The following is a 22,546-nucleotide window of genomic DNA, read 5'->3' as shown; positions in this document are numbered from 1 at the left end:
GCTGCGCAGATAGTCAGGCACAAACACATAACAAGCTGAACCAAAAACTCTGAAATGACTTACAGCGGGTTTGGTACCATACAGCTTCTCATATGGCGAGATAAACCCAAACTTCGACTGTGGAAGACGATTCGTCATATTAGAGGCAGTTCTCATACACTCGGCCTAAAACCGAGACGGTACATTTTTCACATGTAACATACTCCATGAAACTTCCGCCAAGTGCCTATTCTTTCTCTCGGCCACCCCATTCTGTTGAGGTGTATCAGGACACATGAGCTGTCTACGAATCTCGTGCTTACGTAAGTTGTGAATTCGTTCGATGTATACTCGCCACTATTATCGGTTCTCAGTACTTGATCTTGCAACCAAGATCACTCTCCACCTGTTCTTGGAACTCTTTGAACTTTCCAAAAACTTCTGATTTTTCTTTGAGAAAATAAACCCACACAAAACGTGAAAAATCATCAATGAATGTAAGCAAATAATTCATACCTCCAATTGATGGTATTCTCACTTTCCCAAAAACGTCTGAGTGCACTAGCTTGAGCGGGTAGCTTCTTCGCTTAAAACGTTGAATCGGCATATGGAAGTTGATGCGCCTTTTCATATTGACACCCAGCGCACACTGTGTCATGTCGAACTTCTAGATCAGAAAGCCCCTTCACCAATTGCTTTTTCATCATCACCTTCAGCTTTGAGTGCCCAACATGCACCAATCTCGCATGTCATAAATTTGCAGTCTTATTCTTTCGGGTTCTCTGTACATACGCTTTCTGAGCCGATATCATGTAAACAGAGTCTACTCTTTTTCCCTCCATAAGAGGAGCGCCCGAAATACGTAATTCCTTGAAGACCTTCACATCGTTTAGGCCAAAAAGAACATAATTTTCTGCTCTCGTAAACCGAGATACAGATATTAAGTTCCTCTTCATGTCTGGAACATGATAGACATCCTCCAATAAATCGAGCTCTCCACTAGATCGGGAAACATTACCTATGTGGGTAATAGGCAATTTCGCATCATTCGATGTTACCACCATCCGACTGCCTTTGTAATCGGTCTTTATCACAAACTTTTGCTCGTCCCTGGTCATGTGATTCGAACATCCCGAATCAACTATCCAATCCCTGGAATAGTCTATTCGATCACCTTTGTTCGTATCTGCCGAACTAGCGACATCCACAACCTCTGTAGCCGTAAGAGCAACCTCACACGTATCGGTTTGCTCTTCTACGATGGAGAGAAGAGAACACCACTCCTCGTCGCTATCTACCTTTTGGAGATCTTCAGATCTTGCAGAATTACCTTCCTCATTTTGCTCCTTTGGTGCATAGTAATTTCTCGCAAAGTGACCCGATTTACCACAATTATAGCACGTTCACCTTTGTCCCTTGTTCGAAGGTTGTTTCTTAAAACCACTGCTGCTCGATTCTCCCCCTTATCAGAGCTTCCTTCCCTTTGATATAATCTAACCTTTGGCTTAGCTTTCTAATTCTTAGAATTTTGGAAGTTTCTTCCTTGCCCAACGAAGGAAGTTCCTCGTTCTCCTTTATCGTAGCTTTTGCTATCTGCTTTGATAGGCTCTCTTGGTTTGCCAAGAGACTCTCCAATTCCACTAGCATTGGTTGAGTTGGCCACCCTTGGATTCATGTGATGAAAGCACTGTACTCAGGTTTCAAACCGCGAATAATAATCATCCTCATCCGTGTATCCGAAATTCTGGACTCTTAGTCGAGTTGCGATATTTCATGGCAGATCTTCTTCACCTTCATGAAATACTTAGGAATTGACATATTTCCTTGTGATCGGAGCCTATCTCGTTCTCAAGCATCTGGAGTCTAGTGTCATTTGTTTTTGAAAATAAAGTGGCAAAGATATCCCATGCTTCCTTCGGCGTCTTGGCATCTTGAATATAATCAAGAAAATCCCTCTGGATGGCTGCCTTCAACACGAACATAGCTTTACCGGCTTTGATCTTCCACTTTTTCAAAGTGTTTGATGTTTCAACACCTTCAATGGGAGAAGTGATTTATGTACCATTCACTATTTCTCATAAATCTTATCCTTGAAGATACGACTATATGCAAGATTTTCAATATGAAAAATTAGTATTATTCAACTTCTCAATTCCGTTGACGGAATTAGCGAAATCCATTTCTTTGATCAAAGCTTTTGACGAGTGACAAACTTGAAGTTGGATCCCGGATGTACAACTTCTACGTCTGATCTTTGAGCGCAGACGTGTCAGAACTCATCCCTCAAGGCTTGATCTTCTTCCTTTGGCTTTCTTTCACTAGTCTCTGACTAGTGGTTTCTTCAACGACCGTTCACCGTCCCTGATAGATGAATTCGACGTCCAAACACCGATCCCACACCGGTGGCTCTGATATCACTTGTAGAAAATCAAGAGATTAACAGCACCTAAGCGATACACTAGTTCACAAAGATAACAAAGCAAAAAGCAAAGCCCACTCACATAAAAGACAAAGGAGATGGAGAGAGAGAGAAATTTCACTTTGAATAACTTTATTCCAATCACAATAGTACCGTGCACACACTCCTCTTTTGCACAATAATGTATTTCACGTTTTGCACTTTCTATGTTAACGTCTTCTTTTCTCCAACTCTCTGCGATATAATAACGTTTCATTTCATACTACAGCCTATTTATAAACCAAAAGCAAGACAATCCTAATATAAGTAAAAAAAGTGTCATCCAATCTACATGTGTATCCTCTCCTCCACTTTGTAAAGCAAAGGCTTTAATCAACACAAACAAGATTCCCAGTATAATTAGACTTCTACCCAAACAATTAGCAACCAAATAAAATCCCAACTCTAACTCTTAACTGCCAAAATCCTATTCTAACTCAAACTCTAACTAAAATTCCTAGTTTAACTAGGATACCGGCTGCCCATGTGGGTCTGTGCCGTGCCATGCCGGCCCGTCCCCTCCGGCAAACGTGTAGACGAGTCAGCGATGACTCTCAACAATAGGTCGCAAGAAACGTGATTGTATTCCAATGGTGGCGGGACGATATATCTTAGGGTAGCTTTTGCAAGTTTCTTTCTCTGTTTTTTCTTGGTTTGAATCTTGCATACACTGCTATTGTCGGTGAGTTTGTCTTCTTTTTTACAGTTACATGATATATCAATCATATTGTTGAACTGATCCACATACCATAAATTCACCCAACAAAAAACACAATCACCACGCCTCTATGACCCACAGTACTTTTTTTTAAAAATACTCACCCTCCGATCTGTAAAATGACCACACATAATGGAAACTTCTACAGATCGGAGGGTTATGCTCATCATATGAAGATGATTTACAGGGTACAACACATTCATGTTGTGGCCTGATAAATGAACGGTTTGATATATTTTATGAAGTGGGCCTCTCAGTACTTTATAAAAGGAGATGATATTTTCACCCCCTATACTACATGCACACCCCCTTATAACCTGATTTGACGTGAAAAGTGGGCAACTTAATGTCAAATCACATTATAAGAGAGGTGTGCAAGTACTGCAGAGGGTGAAAATATCATCACCCAATTATATATTCTCTCTCTCCCTCTCTCTCTCTTTTTAACTTGTGAGAGCCCCTCGTGTAAAGACTTAGTGCGTGTTTGGCGTACCGTTTAAAACGCCGTTTGGCGTTTGAAACACCGTTTGGCGTTTGAAACACCGTTTTGGGGCCAAACGGCCGTTTTGGAGTGTTTGGGTGTGCAGCCTCCGTTTGAAACGCCGTTTGAAACACCGTTTTAAACCCTCAAAACGGTGTTTTGCAAACGGAGGGGGGGAGGTCCGTTTGCAAAACGCCGTTTTGAACGGAGTTTTTGGGTTTTGGGTTTTTACATGTTTACCCTCACCAAACCCATTTTTACACCTTTTATTTTTTGGAAGAGCTTACATTACACCGTACAAAATCTCTGATTATGATTAATTTGGAAGGATATTATCATAAATTGTAAGTCTCTCTAAACAAAATTTGAATTGGGTTTGTTCCGATTATCTTTTTTTCAAGCCTAAAAAATGTAAGAAATTTTAGAAATATTTGTCCTTCCCTAACTTTTCCACAAAATTCTTGCCATACAAACATGACCATAGGGGTCTTCTATACATGCACAATTCTTTGAAAAAAGACCTCTCTTTTACTGGATTACACGTCTCGTAATGGCTCCGTGGAAGATAGGCAGTGGGCGGAACCAGAGTTTATCGGCCGACCCACCGACAAATAATCTGGATGTGAAAGATAGTGGGGCCACCTGCAAAATTATGAGGATATCGTGTATTTATGAGTCAAAAGGTGGGTCCCACATTTTTAAGATGTGATAGTGGGACCCACTAGTCCACTACCCTACCCATCACCATGTGAGAAACTTGTCTGTTTTTTCCTGAATTGAAAATGATTTCCCACCTCCTCGTTAGCATACCCTATACCTTTTGTTTTGTATGTTTTTGGCAATGATGTTTAATTTTAGTAGTGTTTGAATGAGATCCTAATGACCTTTTAATATTTGGCCTAATGAGAGAGTAGTTGAGTTACATTGAGGCCAACCAAACAATGCCCTTTTTGGTCATTTTACCACTAAAACTCTGTTTTGTAGCATTTGCAACTAAACACACAATACCTCCGTTTGCCGTTTAATATGCCGTTTTGATCTGGCAACCAAACATGAAAATGCCGTTTGGCAAAACACCGTTTTGAACCAAAACACCGTTTTGCAAAACGGCGTTTTAAACGCTATTTCAAACGGTACGCCAAACACACCCTTAGTCGTAAATACTACAGGGGCTATCTCAATCTCAAGTATAAAAAAAAGGGTGAATAAATCATTCCCCTGGGGCCTTCATGCGCACATAGCGTATAAAATCTTCTAGATTCACATTTCTTAACTTTCCTTTTTTTTTCTCATGACTTGAGAGGGAGGTAAAATATTACGAATAGGCTTCCGTTTGGAAGCTTTAAAAAATCAAGGCTTGCGTTTGGAAGCTTTACACCCAAAATCTGGTTTTGATAGGAAAATGAAAGTGTAAGGAAACATTTTCCTGTCTCTTACTTATTCGTGTTGCCATTCACAATTCACGTAAGGGTCCTACTCGGCAAATTTTCCAAAAAAAGAAAAAACGCAATAGTTTTTGAGAAATGATTTTTCGCCCCCTCTGTAGGATAATACACCCCACATGTTAACGTGAATTGTGGGCTGACTAAATTTGATCGCTTTTTGACGCCAATTCACGTTACAACTTACAAGTGGGGTGCATTATCCTACAGTGGGGCGAAAAAATCATCTCCCTAGTTTTTTGTTTCATTTTGCGTCTCAAATCATGAGAAAAATCTCGATAGTAAAAGATTCCTTCTACTTATATTATATAACGGATGGAAAAAGAGGAAACGAATTGGGGACATGTCAGGTATTTAAGAAAAAGGTGGAGGTACATAGATATAGCGGTGTCATTGCCCGCTCAATCCTCCATCCGAACAGTGCGAGTAAAGAGGAAGAGCCGACGAAAATAAATCCCCCCTGTTCATTTTCCCTCTTAAAACCCTATTTTCCCCAAAATCCTCTGTATTTTCCCTCCCCCGCCATTAGAGCCAGGCAAGAAACACACTCTCTTTCTCTCTCACACACTCTTTTTCTGCAGAACGTGATGTAATTAATGCTTTCTTTCTAGTAGATGATAAATCTTAGCACAGGTCTTGAAATTCTTGAATCTTTCGGGCTCCATTGAACCCTAGTTTTTGCATTTTTTATTTTATTTTTTCCCTTTTTAGTGTAAGAAGTATTGGCTTATGGTTTGTTTAGGTCGTTTTTGAATTTAGTGGCTTTAATGTTTTATGATATAATGGTTGTTGAATCTGGTGATGTTTATTGTTGTTAGATGTATGTGATTTTGTTATTTTTTCTTCTAATTTTTTCTTCTGATTTTGCATCTTTTATTTTCAACTTATCTTTTTTTATGTTTTGGTTAGGTCTGTTTTGAATCTAGTGGTTTTGATGCTTTATGTTATAATGGTTGTGATTCTGGTGAAGTTTATTGTTGTTTGGTGTATATGATTTTGTTATTTTATTTTTTCAGCTAGACTGTTGTTGTTCTGCTTCTTCTTTATTTTGAACTTCTCTTTTTTATGGGAGTTTGGTTTGAAATTGGAGTTCTCGCTAGGTGGAAGGCGAAAAATTATTTTGTTTTTTAGTGTTCCTTTTCTGAAATGTAGTGGCACTTTGTATTCAAAGGAAATTTTGCTGCTTTTTGCCTGTTCTAGGAAATGTTAATTTCAGAGGCATCTGTAATATTTTGATACATGAGTAGCAATTTTATGTTTTTTTTTCCAATTGATATACATATTACATTTTCAGTAAGATTTAATGTCAGAATTGGGTACATTTTTTTTTTCCTTTTTGAGTGATTAGATGGATGTTTGTCTTTTTCAGTGAATAGAGGCTGGAGACAGCTAAAGGAAGAAAATTCTATGGAGGGAGAAGGTGCAGGAAAGGGTTTGGATTGTCAGAAGATTTCGATGGAGACGGGGCATCGCGAGAATGGTCCAGCTAAGGTTATTCCTCCCTGTTGTTTGAAGGCAAGGGACACAGCAGCTGGACCTGAGTCAATTATCCACTCGACATGCGTTTCTGGCTGGTTCTCTGAACCTCGGTCATGCTCTGGTCATTATCTATCGTGTTTCTTCTTTGGCTCTTTCCCTCCTTTCGTATAATAAATGCTATTTTTTCCCTAACCTTGTCACTTTAAAACCCGGAGGATTCTATTATTTTTAAAATGTTATTAGTCTGAAGTCTGGACACGATGGGACTGGGATTGCTGCAGGGATCTTTTTTCATTTTGGTTTTTTGTTGCAGATGGAGCTCACAAGGTCCTTTATTATAACAATCCTATGTGGCCTGGTAAATATTCTACTCCATGCACTGGCAAATGTAATATGGTATTTATTTCCCCTTTAAATATTTTTCTGTGGTTGTTATCTATTTAACTTAACAAGGTTTCATTTCATGGGTTGTCATCGTTTTATTTTATGATGTCCTCTTTTGTTGTTTTATATACTTCTATAATAGCTTTCTTCTATGATTTGTGGACATGAACACGAGTGTCGTGCGTCGACATGGACACGGAGTGTCAAACATTGCAAACCCTCAAAACTTAGAAGCGGGGACACGGCTAAAATAGAGAGTACATATAATCATAATTTGTCGATACAGATTCATGTGCCGAGTTTCGACACGGATACGAGTTGTCTTACATGGCAACATCTAAAAATCTAGAAATAGTGTCGCATACATACATATTTATTGATTACTATCATAATTTGTAACAATATAAATATGGTATTCATTTAACAAACTAATAAATCTTAGAAATAATCAACTATAATCTAAAACAATTATGAGATCAAATAACAACGTATCCATCAATTTAATCTAGTTCTCTTCCATCTCCAATATACAACGAGAAAAGGAGACTAATATGATGCCATGAATATAGTATTGGATTATGAGTTTGCTTAGGATTTTAGGTTTATGGGAGGGGGTATAACAACAAATATTAGTTAAAGAAGAGCTAAAAGAAGAGTTTATAATAAAAGAAGAGTTAATAATAAAAGAGGTAAACACAATATTCTATAATAAAATAAAATGTCACACTTGACCCGGTACAAAAGCTTGTCCACACGCCCACATTAAGTAACATTTCTAGCAGTACATTTAAAAGTGTCCAAAGGTGTGTCTACATGTGTGGCCACACGTGTGTCGTGTCGGACACGGCACGACACAGGTGTCAGCAATAAATTCAAATTGTTGGCTAAATCATAGGCTTCTTTAAGGATTTTACCGATAAGTCCCTATTTTGGAAAGTAATTTTCAATTATTCTGTAAAAATTTTATATTGTCCAAAAACATTTTAAAATGTAATTTCCAAAGAATCCCTCATATCAAGTTCTGTCAATTTCCCATTTTTTTTATTAAATCAAGAATTTACCCTTATTTTAAAAACTTTAAACCATTTTCTTGAACTCACCTACTCAGTTTGCTTAGTCGAAACAAAACAACCCGTTTGCTTCCATGGGTGTCTCTCTATTGTCTTTCTCTTCCATAGTTCCACTCTCAAGTGAAAAAGAAATAAAAATCCTCCATTTTTTTGGTTGTTGCATGCATGGTGTCAGAATGTGGAGAAGAGCGGCTTTATTACTCCTCTCTGCATTCGCTTCTGAAATCTATTGCTTTGTGTTCGAGACTTGAGAGTGGATTTTTTACTCTCACATTTTTTGACATTCATAAGTTCTTAGTGACCAAAATCATCTTGATTTTTTTTGCGTCACATATCTGAAGCATGAGATCACATTCAATTTAGTCCCCCCAAATCACTTATTTCATTGTATTTTCTTCTGAATTTTATGATCTTTCCATTCTTGTTACTCTTTCATCACGCTATTTATTCCTATCCCTAATTTTTTTTCATCATCTTTGATTTCCTCCTCTAAGTTAGGGTTTTTGCAATGCAATACATGTCTACTTTCCTTTCAGACCTTTCCCTTTAAATTCATGTTGGATTTTCTATTTCAAATTTCCTGTAGACGAAGTGAATCGACTGTGAAGTGAGGTTGGAATTTGATGTTCTTTGCCTATTGTGTAGAAATCCATCATGTGTGATAGCCAATTGTTAGATACTATGGAATTGAAACATTGTACTGTTGATGCTGCAAGGGATTGTAGTAAGTTGTTGGAGCAATAAATTCAACTCTAAATTTACTAGCTTGTCAGAATGAGTAGTTCAACATTTTGCAGGGGTTGGAGCTGAGTCAATTGCTTAAGATTAGAAGAGCAGAGCTCGGGACGAGCTTTCATGGCTGATGGATCGAGAGGAAACAATAATTTTTCAAAGTTATCTTATTGATCATTTTTTATTTCCCCTTGAAAACTGTTGCAAAAGAAGGGGTTAGCCCATTGTTTCCTTCTCCCACCCCTGTGACTGGATTTGTACCTATTAAACTGACCAAGATTCTCTCTTCAGGGAAGATCTGCTGTTGTGGTGGTTCGAGCCAACTGTAACAATGTAATTTTTTTTTTTTTTTTATAAAAGGAATTTTTTTTTAAATGAGTTCTAACCACTTCATCTTTTCCTCCTCATCTTCAATCTTGACCTCGACGATAAGAAAAATGGGTTTTGTGTCTTTCATAGTTACAACGATTAGAGCCAATATCTAGTGGCAAGTTTAGGCTTGAGCTTAAAGCTATCGAGAAGACTAGGAGGGAGAAGGAGAACGTTATGCGAGGGATGCTCTGTCAGGTAGGAACGGTTATCGAAGCAATTTTAAGTTTATAAACTAAGGGTAAAACTGTCATTCTAAAAGTAATGGCAGTGATTATTAAGGAAAGTTTTTTTTTTACCATTCAAAAAAAAAAAAAAAAGGAAAGTTTATTTTAATGATGTTTTGGAAATTAATTTTTAAAATGGTAGTTGTTAGATAAGGTATTTTTAATGGCTAATAAAATTATAAACTTATGACCAAAAATCCCCTTCTTTAATTTTGTTTTATTCATTGTCAATGTCAGCTTCTCTGTTCTCATGTATACTTGTAATCCGATTCATTTAGACATTCACAGACAGAATTATTATTAAGCGACTCCCACTTTCTGTTAACCGTCTGATTGTCTTCATGTTGTGAATGAATATGAGAAGTGTATCATTGTTGCCCAATTCATGAACCCTAATGGGACACCTCATTGCATGGTAGTTCCCCCCACCCACATTTACTTCATAAAATTAAGTGGCTGTGAAGGCTAAGCGAACCTTGCAGTTTCTTGTTTAGGTTGCGCTGGTGAATTATAGTGCTTCATGTTGCACCCAATTAACATGGGAAGGTTGAAGATGCAACCTTGATTCATGGTGTCAAGCAAGTTATTGCTTCATTGGGTGCTTAATGGTCGGTCATTAACTCATAATCAATGTTGTCCCTGTGGTAGGGCACTTTTCCCTGTTACATGAATACATGTGTTGGCCTGGTTGCAGGCCTAATTATCACAACTTTGTTGTTTAGTCTGCAATATATGGCATTACAAGCAAGTTATTGTTTAGTCTGGTTTCATAATGAGTGCTGATTCTCTCATTAGTGCCTATGAATTTCTGCTAAATTGTCCATGCACTGGTTCATTGCCATGAACAACAGTTATTTATCCCATTCTATCATATTTTCTTCATATTTTGTATCAAATGAGATGACGTCCCATAGTTCCATATTATTCATACCTCAGAATAGGCTGAAATTAAGTCTGAACCAAATTTGGACTAAAAACTTATCCTATTGTATCATATTCTCTTCATCTTTTGTCTGCAACGAGATGAAGTCCGATAGTTCCCTATTATTTGTACATCAGAATATGGCTGAAATTAAGTCTGAACCAAAATTGGGCTAAAAACCCTTGTAATACTAGGGTAGTGGCATACTGGTTGGAGATTTCTACGTCGGTGGGGAGCCACCAAAAAGTGATGGACGCAGCTATCAACGACCTTTTGACGTGTGTATAATGTGAAGATATCATGTCTCAGTTATCAATTCTGTTCTATCTTAGGTAGAGTTACTGGAATGTTCCAGGCAGAAAACAGAACTAAACTGGAAACATTTGGGCAGAATTCTGCCCAGTTATGATCATCTGGCTGGAACATTCCACTCTGCCCAGAACCGTGTTGATATTTCTGCTTGTTTGCATTTCTGTTGCTTCAAATTTTGCAAATTTTGGGTATTTTGGGGGTTTCCATTTTACCCCTTGTTAGTGCTGTTTTCTAGCCGTTTGAGGGGCATTTGATGTCTTTTAACCTTCCCAAATGAATGAGTGGGTTAAAACACATCAAAACCCTCCATGTACCCGGGTGTGTTTCCTAGGGAACCGTGGACCGACTGGTATTTAAGGACTGTGGATAGTGGACTGGTTTTGGCCTTTCGGGCCCAATCGGTGTAAAAGACCCTCTGTAAGCGGAGATTCAGACACTTCTCCCTCTCCTTGGCATTAGATTACTGGATTAGCATCAACTCGTTATTGAGGGTGACTCCCTCAACGCAATCAGATTGCTGAGAGATGGTGTCAGACACCCTTGGAAACTGGAAGATGCCATTGAGGAGATTCAGGGCACCTTAGAGGGTTAGCACATAGATTTTGGACATGTCTGGTGATTGGCCAACTCAGATGCTCTAGCTAGAGCTTGGATTTCTGAGGAGACAACCATTCTGATTGACCTCCCCGGCTGATCGTTGTTTCAGTTTTGGCATTTTCGGTTAAAATATTTGATATTTGTGTCTTGTTGTTTCGTTCTTGTATTTTTTCTTATTTCTTGCTTTTGCTATATTTGACCACCTGTGTCATGGGCCTCACCCCCTCTTTAATAAAATTTTATCATTAAAAAACACATCAAAACACATTTCTAGACATTTGAGAATTTCATTCATTCCTAAAACCCTCTTAAAACCCTACCCGAGCTTGAAGATGCCTATTTCTTGCCATTTTAACCTTCCCAAATGAATGAGGGTTAAAACACATCAAAACCCTCTTAATTTTTTTCCTATTTCTTCAACCCTCTTAATATTTGACCACCTCTGTCATGGGCCTCACCCCCTCTTTAATAAAATTTTATCATTAAAAAACACATCGAAACCCCTTCATTTTAGACATTTGAGAATTTCATTCATTCCTAAAACCCTCTTAAGACCCTACCCGAGCTAGAATTTCATTCATTCCTAAAACCGTCTTAAGACCCTATCCGAGCTTGAAGATGACCGTTTCTTGCCATTTTTGCCTTCCCAAATGAATGAGGGTTAAAACACATCAAAACACTCTTAATTTCAACCAGTCCTAGTCTCTCTTTTTTTCTGAAACAGAACACCGGAATTGCCAGAGCACCAAACCATTCCAATCTAGCAAAAGCGGAATGGCCACGTGGCTTCTTTATTACTAGGGCAGTTATGAAATTTGGAACTACATTCCATAGTTGGCGGCTGAAAATCCCTTCAACAGTTTTTTTTTTTTTAGAGAGAGGGGGGGTTGGACAGTTGGGAAACATGTTTCTCTGAAATGTTTATTGGGGAAACGTTTCTGAAACTCGTGGGAAACATATGGGATCATTTAAAAAAAAAAACATATGGGAAACACCAGGGAAATATATGAGAAACTTACGTGAAACATTGGTGAAACGCATCGTGTGAAATGTACAGGAAACGTTTGCAAAAATCAGACTAAAAAAATTGTGGAAATACATATTGAAAGGGTAAATAATAGTTCTATAGTAATAAAAGATAGAAATAAGTAAAAATAAAATATGTAAAGCGCATATATAATTCATTTATGTATGCCTCTAATTTAAATAAAAATTATGAGAAAAATTATAAATACATGTACTTATGCACAAAAGCTCTTAGAAATTTGAAATTAACAAATTCAAAATCTACCAACATGTATATTTTGTGTTTTCCTTGTGTTTCATATGTGTTTCACTTGACGTTTCTATATCGTTTGTGAAAATTTTCTAACACATTTCCTAAGACGTTTCTCAATTAGTTTCTTGTATGATTTTCTATGGCTTTCCCATTTTTCGTTTCCCCTCCAATATTTTCATCGCGTTTTCCGCTTCCGTTTCACGTTTTGATTCCCAAATTCGTTTCCCAACTTGGTAGCCATTCAAATATTCTGAGTACAACTTCTTGGCTTATAAAGGAGAAAGGTAAAAAACATAAAAATAAAGAGAAAGCACAATTTATTCAACATTTTTTATTTTTAAAATCAGGGGCTGGAATGTCGTATTTTAAACAATGAAGTAGAAAGCTAGCAAAATAGATGTGTTTCTCTCAGGCTTTAACCATTTACTCCAATGTTTAATGTGTCTCTCACAGTAGTTATTATCGACAAGTTTTTTTTCTAATGCAAAGAGATCATGGGAGGCTTTTGCTTGCCTACATCATTTGGTTTCACATTATGTTGAATGGAAAGCCTCTTTGTCTTTAAACTGCACTAATATTTTTCTAATGTTTTTGCTGGCTTGTAGGAGAAGCACATTCTCTGAAGGTGGAAAAGATTTTATACAAGGGGAAGTCGGAGTATCAAGAGATCTTAGTTTTTGAGGTTCATCTTTCTTTGTATCATATTTTGACTGTCCGATATGCAGAGCTGATTCCACTTCTTGCCTTTTAATCCTTTTTTGTAGGATTTCTTCTTTTTACCTTGACTAATACTAATGACTTATATGTGCAGTCTTCAACATATGGAAAGGTGCTTGTGCTTGATGGTATTGTTCAGTTGACGGAGAAGGACGAATGTGCCTACCAAGAGATGATTGTTCATCTTCCCCTTTGTTCGATTCCATCCCCCAAAACTGTAAATTTTACTGATTTTCAGCCTCATAGGTTTTTGTTATTGGTGTTTGATGTTTAGAGTGTCAAATCTGACAGGGTAGTATCATGCCTTCCCTTTGAGTTTATGACCTAGACTATCTGGAAGTATTTTTTATTGCATGTTTTTGTTACTGATAATTGAATTCACTTTCTGGCCCAACCCCGCTTACCTTAGGGCGAGTGTCTAAAGACCGGGTTATCTCTCTGAATCAGGTTATTCACTGGGCTGTTAAGCCATCGAGTCTTCTAGGGTTGATCGACCCCAGGGGATTTATCCAAGACTCTAGTAGACAGCTGATAGATTCCTAGATAGATAGAAAGGGCCCGATGCAGAAATTAAGGAAATATTAGCTATAAACTTCGGTCGACGTTCAATTCTACGGATAGATGAACTAGTCATGGTTCTCTTGCTTTTCCATTACTAGTACAAAGTTTAGAGTGTGAAATAGAGTGTGAAACTTGGCTGACCAACATGCCTTCCTTTGAGTTTATGACCTAGGCTATCTGGAAGTATTTTTTATTGCATGTTTTTGCTTCTGATAATTGAATTCACTTTAGAGTTTAGAGTGTGAAACTTGGCTGACCATCATGTCTTTCTGTTGATTGCACGATCTAGGTTCTTGATGAATTTTTCTGCTGACTACTTTGTCTAGAAGTATATCTATTGCATCCCCTCAATGACACAATTGCATAAAATTTTCATTTTGCACCAAGAAGAATTATTAGCCTGTAAGCCGTAAGCCTGAAATTTGAATTGAAAATTGTACAATTTAATAACCATTGTGCATATGAATGTTAGATTTCAGTTTTACTTTTGAGTTGTTCAGTTGGAAGGGTTATGTTAGGATTACATGCTTTGATTGAAGAATGACGCATGTACTCACAAATAGTGCTAAAGTACATGGGATGAGAAAGCTAGCATAATTTATTTTACTTTATCATGTGCACCTCCTCGTCAAATTTGGATTCATTTTGTATACCTTTTGGGGAATGAATAATCTGTTCTTGCATATATCCTTTGGCTCTTAGTCAAAATACTGTGGTTGGTATGTATACTAATTTTTGCAGAACTGCTGACTGCAGGTTCTGGTAGTTGGCGGTGGTGATGGTGGAGTTCTTAGGGAAATCTCTCGCCATAGATCCGTAGAGGTCATTGATATTTGTGAAATAGATAAATTGGTCATAGAAGTACGTATGGTCTTATACACCTCTATGATATGTAGCTGTTGTTTGCCTCTGCAATTATTTGTTGTATTTTCTTACATAATTAAACACTCTTATATTTCTTTTGTAGGTGTGTAAGCAGTTTTTTCCAGATTTATATGTTGGGTTTGAGGATGATCGTGTGCGACTTCATGTTGGTGATGGTACGTTATAACATGACGATCTTTTCTGTTGTTACTGGTATTACTCCACCAGTTTGCATTTCATGTTGGTGTATCATTTTATTAGCGAGACTTGCTAAGGGTAAAGCTAGTGAAGTTGTTTCTTTCACAGCTATGTTTGAGACTTTTTAATCTTGCAATTGGGGAATTTTCAGCGGCTGAGTTTCTACGAAATGCACCTGAAGGGATGTATGATGCTGTTATTGTGGATTCATCTGACCCAATTGGTATGTCACGATTTCTTGTTTTGCAGATTCATTATCTTCGATACTGTTTTTCTGGACATTTATACAAGTCCGTAAAGTACCAAAAAAAAAAAAAAACAGGCTGGTAAAGGTGCACTTATACCACTGTTTAAAGACTCTCAGGGTCAATCATCAACTTGCCCGAGTTGACTCCCTTTTACCTTGACCGAGTGCTCGTCCGTATCCGAGATTTTGCCCTACCCACTCATTCAAAACTGTTTTGACTTGCCACCCAAGTTAATGAAAAATTGGCTACACCAATCATCAACTTGCCGGAGTTGACTCATTTTTAACATGGTTGAGTTCTTGTCGAACTCCGAGTAGTGAAACACTGATCCGTATTAGTGACATCCGCAAAGGGCCCACCTAGACTGTTTGCAATGAAACCCATTCTCCTTTGTTGTTTTGGTTTATTTATATTAATCTGCTCATGAGTGGATTTCTTTGGTTAAATATATTTTCTCTTCTTTTGCTTTATTTTTCTGTTGGAAGTCCAAACTTACGAAGCCAATTTCAAAATCCATGGAAATATTCCTTTTTCTCGAATATTGGCATTGTTACCTTTCTGCTATTTTCTTTTTCTTCCAAAAAAAAATTGAATGAAATTCCAGAAAGTCTATGTTTATGATGTTAGATTTTCCTAAACTAATTTTTCTTCCTATAAAAACAGATATTTGGTAACAAAGGGATTTTCTCAAGTATTTGGTTTTTACTTTTTCTTGATATAGGTCCAGCCCAAGAGCTTGTTGAAAAGCCATTTTTTGAGACAACAGCAAGGGCTTTAAGGCCAGGTGGCGTTCTTTGTAATATGGCAGAAAGTATGTGGCTTCATACTCATCTGATTCATGATATGCTTTCTATTTGCCGTGAAACATTTAAAGGCTCTGTCCATTATGCATGGACAAGTGTCCCTACATATCCAAGGTATTCTATTTCCTTTGTTCTCGCTGATCCTTGCAACCACATGGTTTTTTGTCCAGATTTAATGAACGGATGATTAGTTGATTACTCAACTAATTCTTTTTCATTTTCTTTTTAGTATGAAATCTGAACTGTATACATTCCATTGGGATCTTCACAGAAAAAATTGATGAAAGTGGGGTAACTAGAACAAATGGGAATAGGAATGGTTTGTCACAAATGTCGTTCTCGGGAATTTCTCGGCAAGGGAAAATCTTGGGGTATATTAATTTTTTCAGGTTTATATCGGGAATTAAACATTAAAATTAAAATTATTTAAAAAATATATAAAAATATGCAATTTAAGAAAAAATATAAAATAAAAATAGCGTAAAAATATCGGGATAATATTGCGATATTATCGGGATATTTATGATAAAAACGAAAATATCGCTATATTTTTAAAATATCGGGATTAGTTCGGGATTTTGTCGTTTTATCAAAATCTCGCGATAAAGACGCTATATTTTGAAAATATCGGAGATATTTGTGACATAGGTTACAGTGCATCATGACATGCATTCCCCACCATCTCCATTGTACACTTTGACCACATGTATGGTGATTAGATCTATGATTTGGTGAGCCACCACATGAATGAGCCATAGCACCAATCACTGTGATCTGTCACTTTAGCCATTGTTGAGACTTACAAATCCATAATTATAGAAAATTTTGATTCTTTGCTTTCCGTGCGGAAGATCACATTAATTGAATGGTTAGCTTCATATGGTTGGTGAAGTTTGGGCTATGATCCATTGTAGCTCATCATATCAACAGTCGCAATTATTGCAGGTCGTCCACAGTGGAAACGTTGGGTCATGTAGCACTAGAGAATTGGATTTCTCTTTAAGTGATAAAGCATCCTTGATACAAAATATTCTCATTATTTTGAGTTTTTAACAGGTTGCACATTTTACAATAGAATCTCAATTTCTTTTCCAATGAATTGTCTTTGTGGTTTGCTCGTTGGATCGCATGATTCTATTTATCTTTTGTTCTCAATCACTTTGATGTGAATTTCAAATATCATTAAAGAAAAAGTGAATTCCTGATAGACTGTACATGAGTATTCTATTAACTGTGAAATAATAAACTATCACTCATTTTTTCAAAATGAATTTTTGATGGACTTCACAGAAGTAGAAACTTGCTAGATAATTGAACAATGACACTAACAATCCATTTGAAGTATTATTTAAATCTTCTCTTTTGGTGCATTAAAGTTTCGATACTATGATCAGATTTACATAGTAGTACTCATTCAGAAATGGGTTGTCATATGTTTGTTTCCTTTACAAAGAACAAATTTTCTGAAGAGATGTAGACAACAGTTGAGGAAGCAGCAGAGCTGGCCCTGATGCATAAACTCATTCTAACACTCGTGGAAAGAATGTCCACTACCTTGTTTTCTTGATGCAAAATATGACAAGAACACGAATTAGACCGCTGGCCAAATCTATGGTCTCATTAGTGAAGCTTCCTAATCCCATGAACCCAGACTTCTCTTTGATGCCCATGCTATTTAATTTAATTTAGTCACCTTCTATCAAGAGTTCTCTCACAATATTTTTTTGCAAAAAAGAAAAAACAAAAAAAAAATTAGCCCCACAGATCACTTCTATACTCTTTGGCCCTAGATCGCCTAGCTAGGTTATAGAAAAGGTGAGCTTCATCGAATAAATGGGTTTTGGGGTGGCGTGTGTGTGGTGTTTAAAATATAATTCATATTTTGTCTACATTGTACTTTTTAATTTATACATCATTTTTATATTTTATATAAGTACTATCTACAATTCGTTTTCCAAATTATTAAGACTTTTATGGCCCATTTCAATTTCTAGAAATTGTTATCCTTCACTATGTGAAGGAGAGATGTATTACGTTCACTTTAAAAGCAATAATGATGCAGATCTGCTCTTAGTGGAATAGAGTCTTTTCTACAGTACTTGGTGGGATGAGGTTTCAGTCTAACTGAAACAGTATAAAATCTAGGAATGGGAGGATGTGCAGTGATTGCATCTCAATTCCTACTCAAAATATCACCAAAAATCAGAAGTAGATAGAAATGCCTCTAAAATGCCAAAGTGTGCCTCAATTTCCTTTTTAAGGCAACATTTTCATGTAGAGGCCAATCTGTGAAAATGGCAGCATGGTCAACAGGAGACTAGGGTTTTGTTCATAATGTATGCATATTTATGGAATTTACTTCAATATTTCTTGGTTATTATCCGTCATACTGTTAATTGCTTCATTTAGGGGTGGCTTTTGGTTTGATATGCAGCGGCGTGATTGGATTTTTGCTATGCTCAACGGAAGGTCCCTATGTTGACTTCTTGAATCCAATAAATCCCATCGAGAAGCTAGATGGAGCGCACAAGTTCAAGAGAGAACTTAGATTCTACAATTCAGAGGTATCGGTTTTACTTCTCGAAGCATTTAGCTAACCTTACTTTCATTGATCTTTCTTTTTCATGTTATATTGTTATGTATTAGTGACAAGTATTTGAGGAGATATTGAAAGGTAAGGCTAATTGTGATTTAGATAAGTGTTTTTCTTGGCTGGTTTTGTGGTTGAACTGCTCATTTCAATAAGTTAAAACAGTTTTCTTTCCAGCTTTCCTCTCGGTATTAATGATAGTAGTTTATTTTTACGGCTTTCGGTTCCTCATGGTAACTATACAGGGTTTGGGTATTCGTCCTTTTTGTTCGGAATGGTTTGTCTGAGGGACTTACGATGTTTCCTTGTATAATTTTTTCTGTTGGGTAATTATAGTTGTTATTTTTGTTGAGTATTATGGATTTGTAGCGATCATCAACTAGAATCTAGAAATCAGTTGGTTCTCTTCAATGTGCAAAAGCTTTATCTTGACTTGGAAAATGGTCTTTCCTTTTCCATAATTAACTTCACTAATTTTCTGTAAATTTTGCTTTTGGACCTGGTAACTGGAGCCTGGCCATAGTCAAGTTGGCTAACTTAGTCCATTTCATATACTTGAACAATGGTTACATTTTTCTTTGTAGTCATTGGGTTATGAGGCTTTCATTGTATGAGACTCACTAATTTTCTGTAAATTTTGCTTTTGGACCTGGTAACTGAGGCCTGGCCATAGTCAAGTTGTCTAACTTATTCCATTTCATATACTTGAACAATGGTTATATTTTTCTTTGTAGTCATTGGGTTATGAGGCTTTCATTGTATGAGACAGTATCTAGCTATCTAGGATGGTGATGATGTGGTGATTCTAAGTGGTCTTCATCTTAGGGTTCACGGATCATTTTTGGGGAAATTTGGAGCTTAGAAATGGTTTATACTTCAATTTTTTAGCGACAAACTATCCCAAATCATATTAGACAGCACATAATAAGTGACAGCTAGAATTTCATATTCAGATCTTTTAAAAGTCCAAGTAAATTTCATCAATAGAAATCAATTTGTCCGAGTAAAATTCCAACGTTAAGTTCTAAGCAATGGGAAATCAACTAGTTCATTAAAAGAAATCAGACCTCAATATAAGTCTATAAAATAAATCAATTCTACCAAGTAAAGTCTAATTATGGCCCCAAAGGTGTGTAGTAAGATATAAGGCTAATGGGGCTTATAAGATTGTGGTATGAAGCTGGGGAGATAACATGGGAAACGTAAGTTAAGGTTTGGGGAGGTGGAAACTGGGAAGTAAAGGGTAATAATACAGGTATACTACTGAAAAAAATGATGGATACGGACCTGTGATGTACTGGACATCGTCCCACTGCACGTGGTATCCAAGAAGTGGGAAGAGAAATAGCTAGAGTAGAGATGTAAGGTGATTCATTCATCTCAGCAAAACTAAGGAGAGACAATGAAATGAAGAATGAAGATCAAGAAAGATCAAGATCAAGAAAAGTGGAAGTCTAGATCACGGAAGAGAAAAGAAAGGGGGAAAAGTGGAAGCAGTTTGTATTTTGTAAAGCCAACTGAGATGGGTGAAAAGAGGAAAGGTAATGATACCGCTTCTGTCTGCCCATCCGTCTGGGAATCATAGGCACCACTGAACTGCAGTCCTCATTTTGCTCCATAAAGTTCTCCAGAAATGATTCAAGAATGTCCTAGCTATACAAATCTGCATGAAATGAGACTTTCTCTAACAACAGTGACAGACAGATTCGGCCCTACAATATCTCTGAGTAGACGGTCTAGAATCTAGATTAGTGTCGAAAGATGGCAAACTCTCGATTCAAAATAAAATAAAAAAACTGGATTCATATGCAAAAGAGAAACCACCTCATTCATTGCGAGAACGAAAGTGATTGCAACTATATCAGATGTGCATGACTTAAATGTGACTCATTTGGCTTGACAGCATTTGGTCAAGCGTCAACCTTCTCTTTTATTTCATGTTATGCTTTTATGACTTAACCAACTATGCTTGCCAATTTGATTTTACATTCTCGGTTGGTTTCCTCTTGGGTGTTTGTTCTACCACTCTTATATGTCATCTTGTGCACTTGTTGCTAAACTTAAGCCAGTGATATGGAATATACACAAATCTCCCGCTTTGGACACTCATGGTCCGCCCCATGAATTTTGGGTCTTAAAGCAAGTTACTCTGTATAATTTGATGCTCCTCTTACTTCTACCTGCCCCTTCCTACATCTGTTAACCTAGCGATAGACTATCTGAACCAAGTGAACAGCTATTTCTGTGTTGCAATCTTGGTCCAACACATATTACTCCTACACTGATCGATAGTAAGGGGTTCACCCCTACCCTAGATGGTACCCGTCCTGCATCCTCGGACGGCATCGGGGCTAGGTTTAAAAACCCTACAACTTGACCAGGATACATTGTGAGTCTGGCTTGGAACCGAGTCAAAACTCGGTTTTAATTCTTGATCATGTAAGTCAAGCTTTTGCTTAAATGAATTTGGAGAAAAAAATTTATGTTTTAAATCTGGAGCAGCACTTAAAATTGGGAAAACTTAATATGCAGTTTTGAAATTCGAGATGTTTTTTTTATTCCAAGCTATCACTCATTTTGTCAGTCTTGTACAAAGCTCATGTAACCATGCCATAAATGTCACTAGTCACTATTTGCATCTAGTAAGCCAAATAATGTACACTAGGTATCAAGACCGTAAAACAACGGTAGCATAGGAAGAAGTTTGTGTACTAAAAGGCTGGTGGTGAAAAATTAGTAAATGTGGTCAAATTGTGTTTGCAGATAAGCCATTCTTGTTCTCTTTTATGTTCAGACTGTATATGCGGATAAATCCATTTCTGTTCTCCGTTTAACTATCATTTTTGAAGAAGATACTGAGTGGTTTTTGTTTCTTATTGAGTATTGACAGGTCCATGTGGCCGCATTCGCCTTGCCATCCTTTGTAAAGAGGGAGCTTAGAGACGTTCTTGATTCTCGGCCTATGCAGAAATCAGCATTTTGTTGATAAGTTAATCATTGATGCTTTTTATTCTTTATCAGCTTTTGATGGATGGGAACTCCCTTATCAGTAAATCGACTTTGTTAATTAGCTGATATATGACCTAGACAGTGCCTCATTATTTTTCCTTATAGAAGAATTTCTAAATATTACCAACAGGAATATTGCATGCCCATTTCTATGGAATATATGTTATACAAATGCTTTCCATGAATGAGTTCTTTATGTTTTCTCTTCATTTTGTTTATTGGACTGGAATGGCCTCTTACACAAAGCAATGAAATGAGGTCTTTTAGGGCCCTCGTCTTTTTAAAGGTGGGTTGCTAGGGTCGCAACTCGGGTAGGTCGGAGAACCCTACCCTACTTGAGAATTTATCTCAGATTGGGTCTGTTCGAGTTTTTTATGGGAAAATCAGAGATTCATAAGCCTGACCCTACCTGCGATAGTTTCTATGGGTGGATTGGGTTTTTAATATTTAGCTTAGGATAATGTACAATTTCAATGATTATAGAAAAACAACAAATGCTTAAATTTAAATTTCTAAATTTAAGTCATCAAATGCATAAATTTAAGAATGAAACTACTTTTTTACATTACAAACCTTACTCCCTCTCTGCTAATTTTACAGTCTCCATCTCTCTCTCTCTCTAGAAAATCCTCATTCCCACTAACTCCTCCGCCTCCGTGTTCCCCCACCACCATCTCCATCACCAAGGCCTTTTCTGTCACTTTCTTTCTTCTTTTTCTCAACCTTCTCTCAACCTACCATTGTTGCCTCCCCTGTCTCCTCTTCCTGGGTTTAGCAAATAATGTCTGCACAACCTGAACCTTACTATCTCAACGGCAATCGAAGTTGTTCCATGACTGAGCTGCCGGATCGTGCCAATTGGCTTTGGCTCTGCTCTTCTGCTTGCAAGACGGAACGACATTTAACGGTATCTCCGGCAGGCCATGGAAGTAAACCCAACCTCTTAGCATGTTTTTCTTTGTTCCTTACAAATTTCAATACCTGAGAAAAAATTGGAAGGGATATGCTTGGTCAATTGTTGTTTATTAAGCTTATGCATGGAATGGATACACATTCTCTTTACATTATCTTGGATTGGTAGATGATTATTGATTTCTTAGCAGTTAT

At 37.1% G+C, this 22,546-nt stretch overlaps 1 protein-coding gene across 1 annotated transcript; it reads left to right on the top strand.

Annotated features, from left to right (window-relative positions):
• The first annotated feature begins 5,404 nt into the window (after positions 1–5,404).
• On the top strand, positions 5,405–21,648 carry LOC143860873 (spermine synthase-like). The gene is made up of 11 exons (XM_077371716.1): positions 5,405–5,613; positions 6,448–6,678; positions 6,871–6,915; positions 13,055–13,131; positions 13,261–13,383; positions 14,484–14,588; positions 14,695–14,767; positions 14,941–15,012; positions 15,759–15,954; positions 18,275–18,404; positions 21,321–21,648. The coding sequence occupies exons 2-11, from the start codon at positions 6,486–6,488 to the stop codon at positions 21,414–21,416; spliced, it is 1,110 nt and encodes a 369-aa protein (XP_077227831.1). The 5' UTR covers positions 5,405–5,613; positions 6,448–6,485; the 3' UTR covers positions 21,417–21,648.
• Positions 21,649–22,546: the final 898 nt, after the last annotated feature.

The sequence above is a fragment of the Tasmannia lanceolata genome, unplaced genomic scaffold, assembly GCF_043159265.1.
Source record: "Tasmannia lanceolata isolate RefF3 unplaced genomic scaffold, GAP_Taslan_0.1 ptg000037l, whole genome shotgun sequence".
NCBI lineage: Eukaryota > Viridiplantae > Streptophyta > Magnoliopsida > Canellales > Winteraceae > Tasmannia > Tasmannia lanceolata.
Note: the sequence above shows the minus strand (reverse complement) of the source record. Positions and strands in the feature narration are given on the sequence as shown.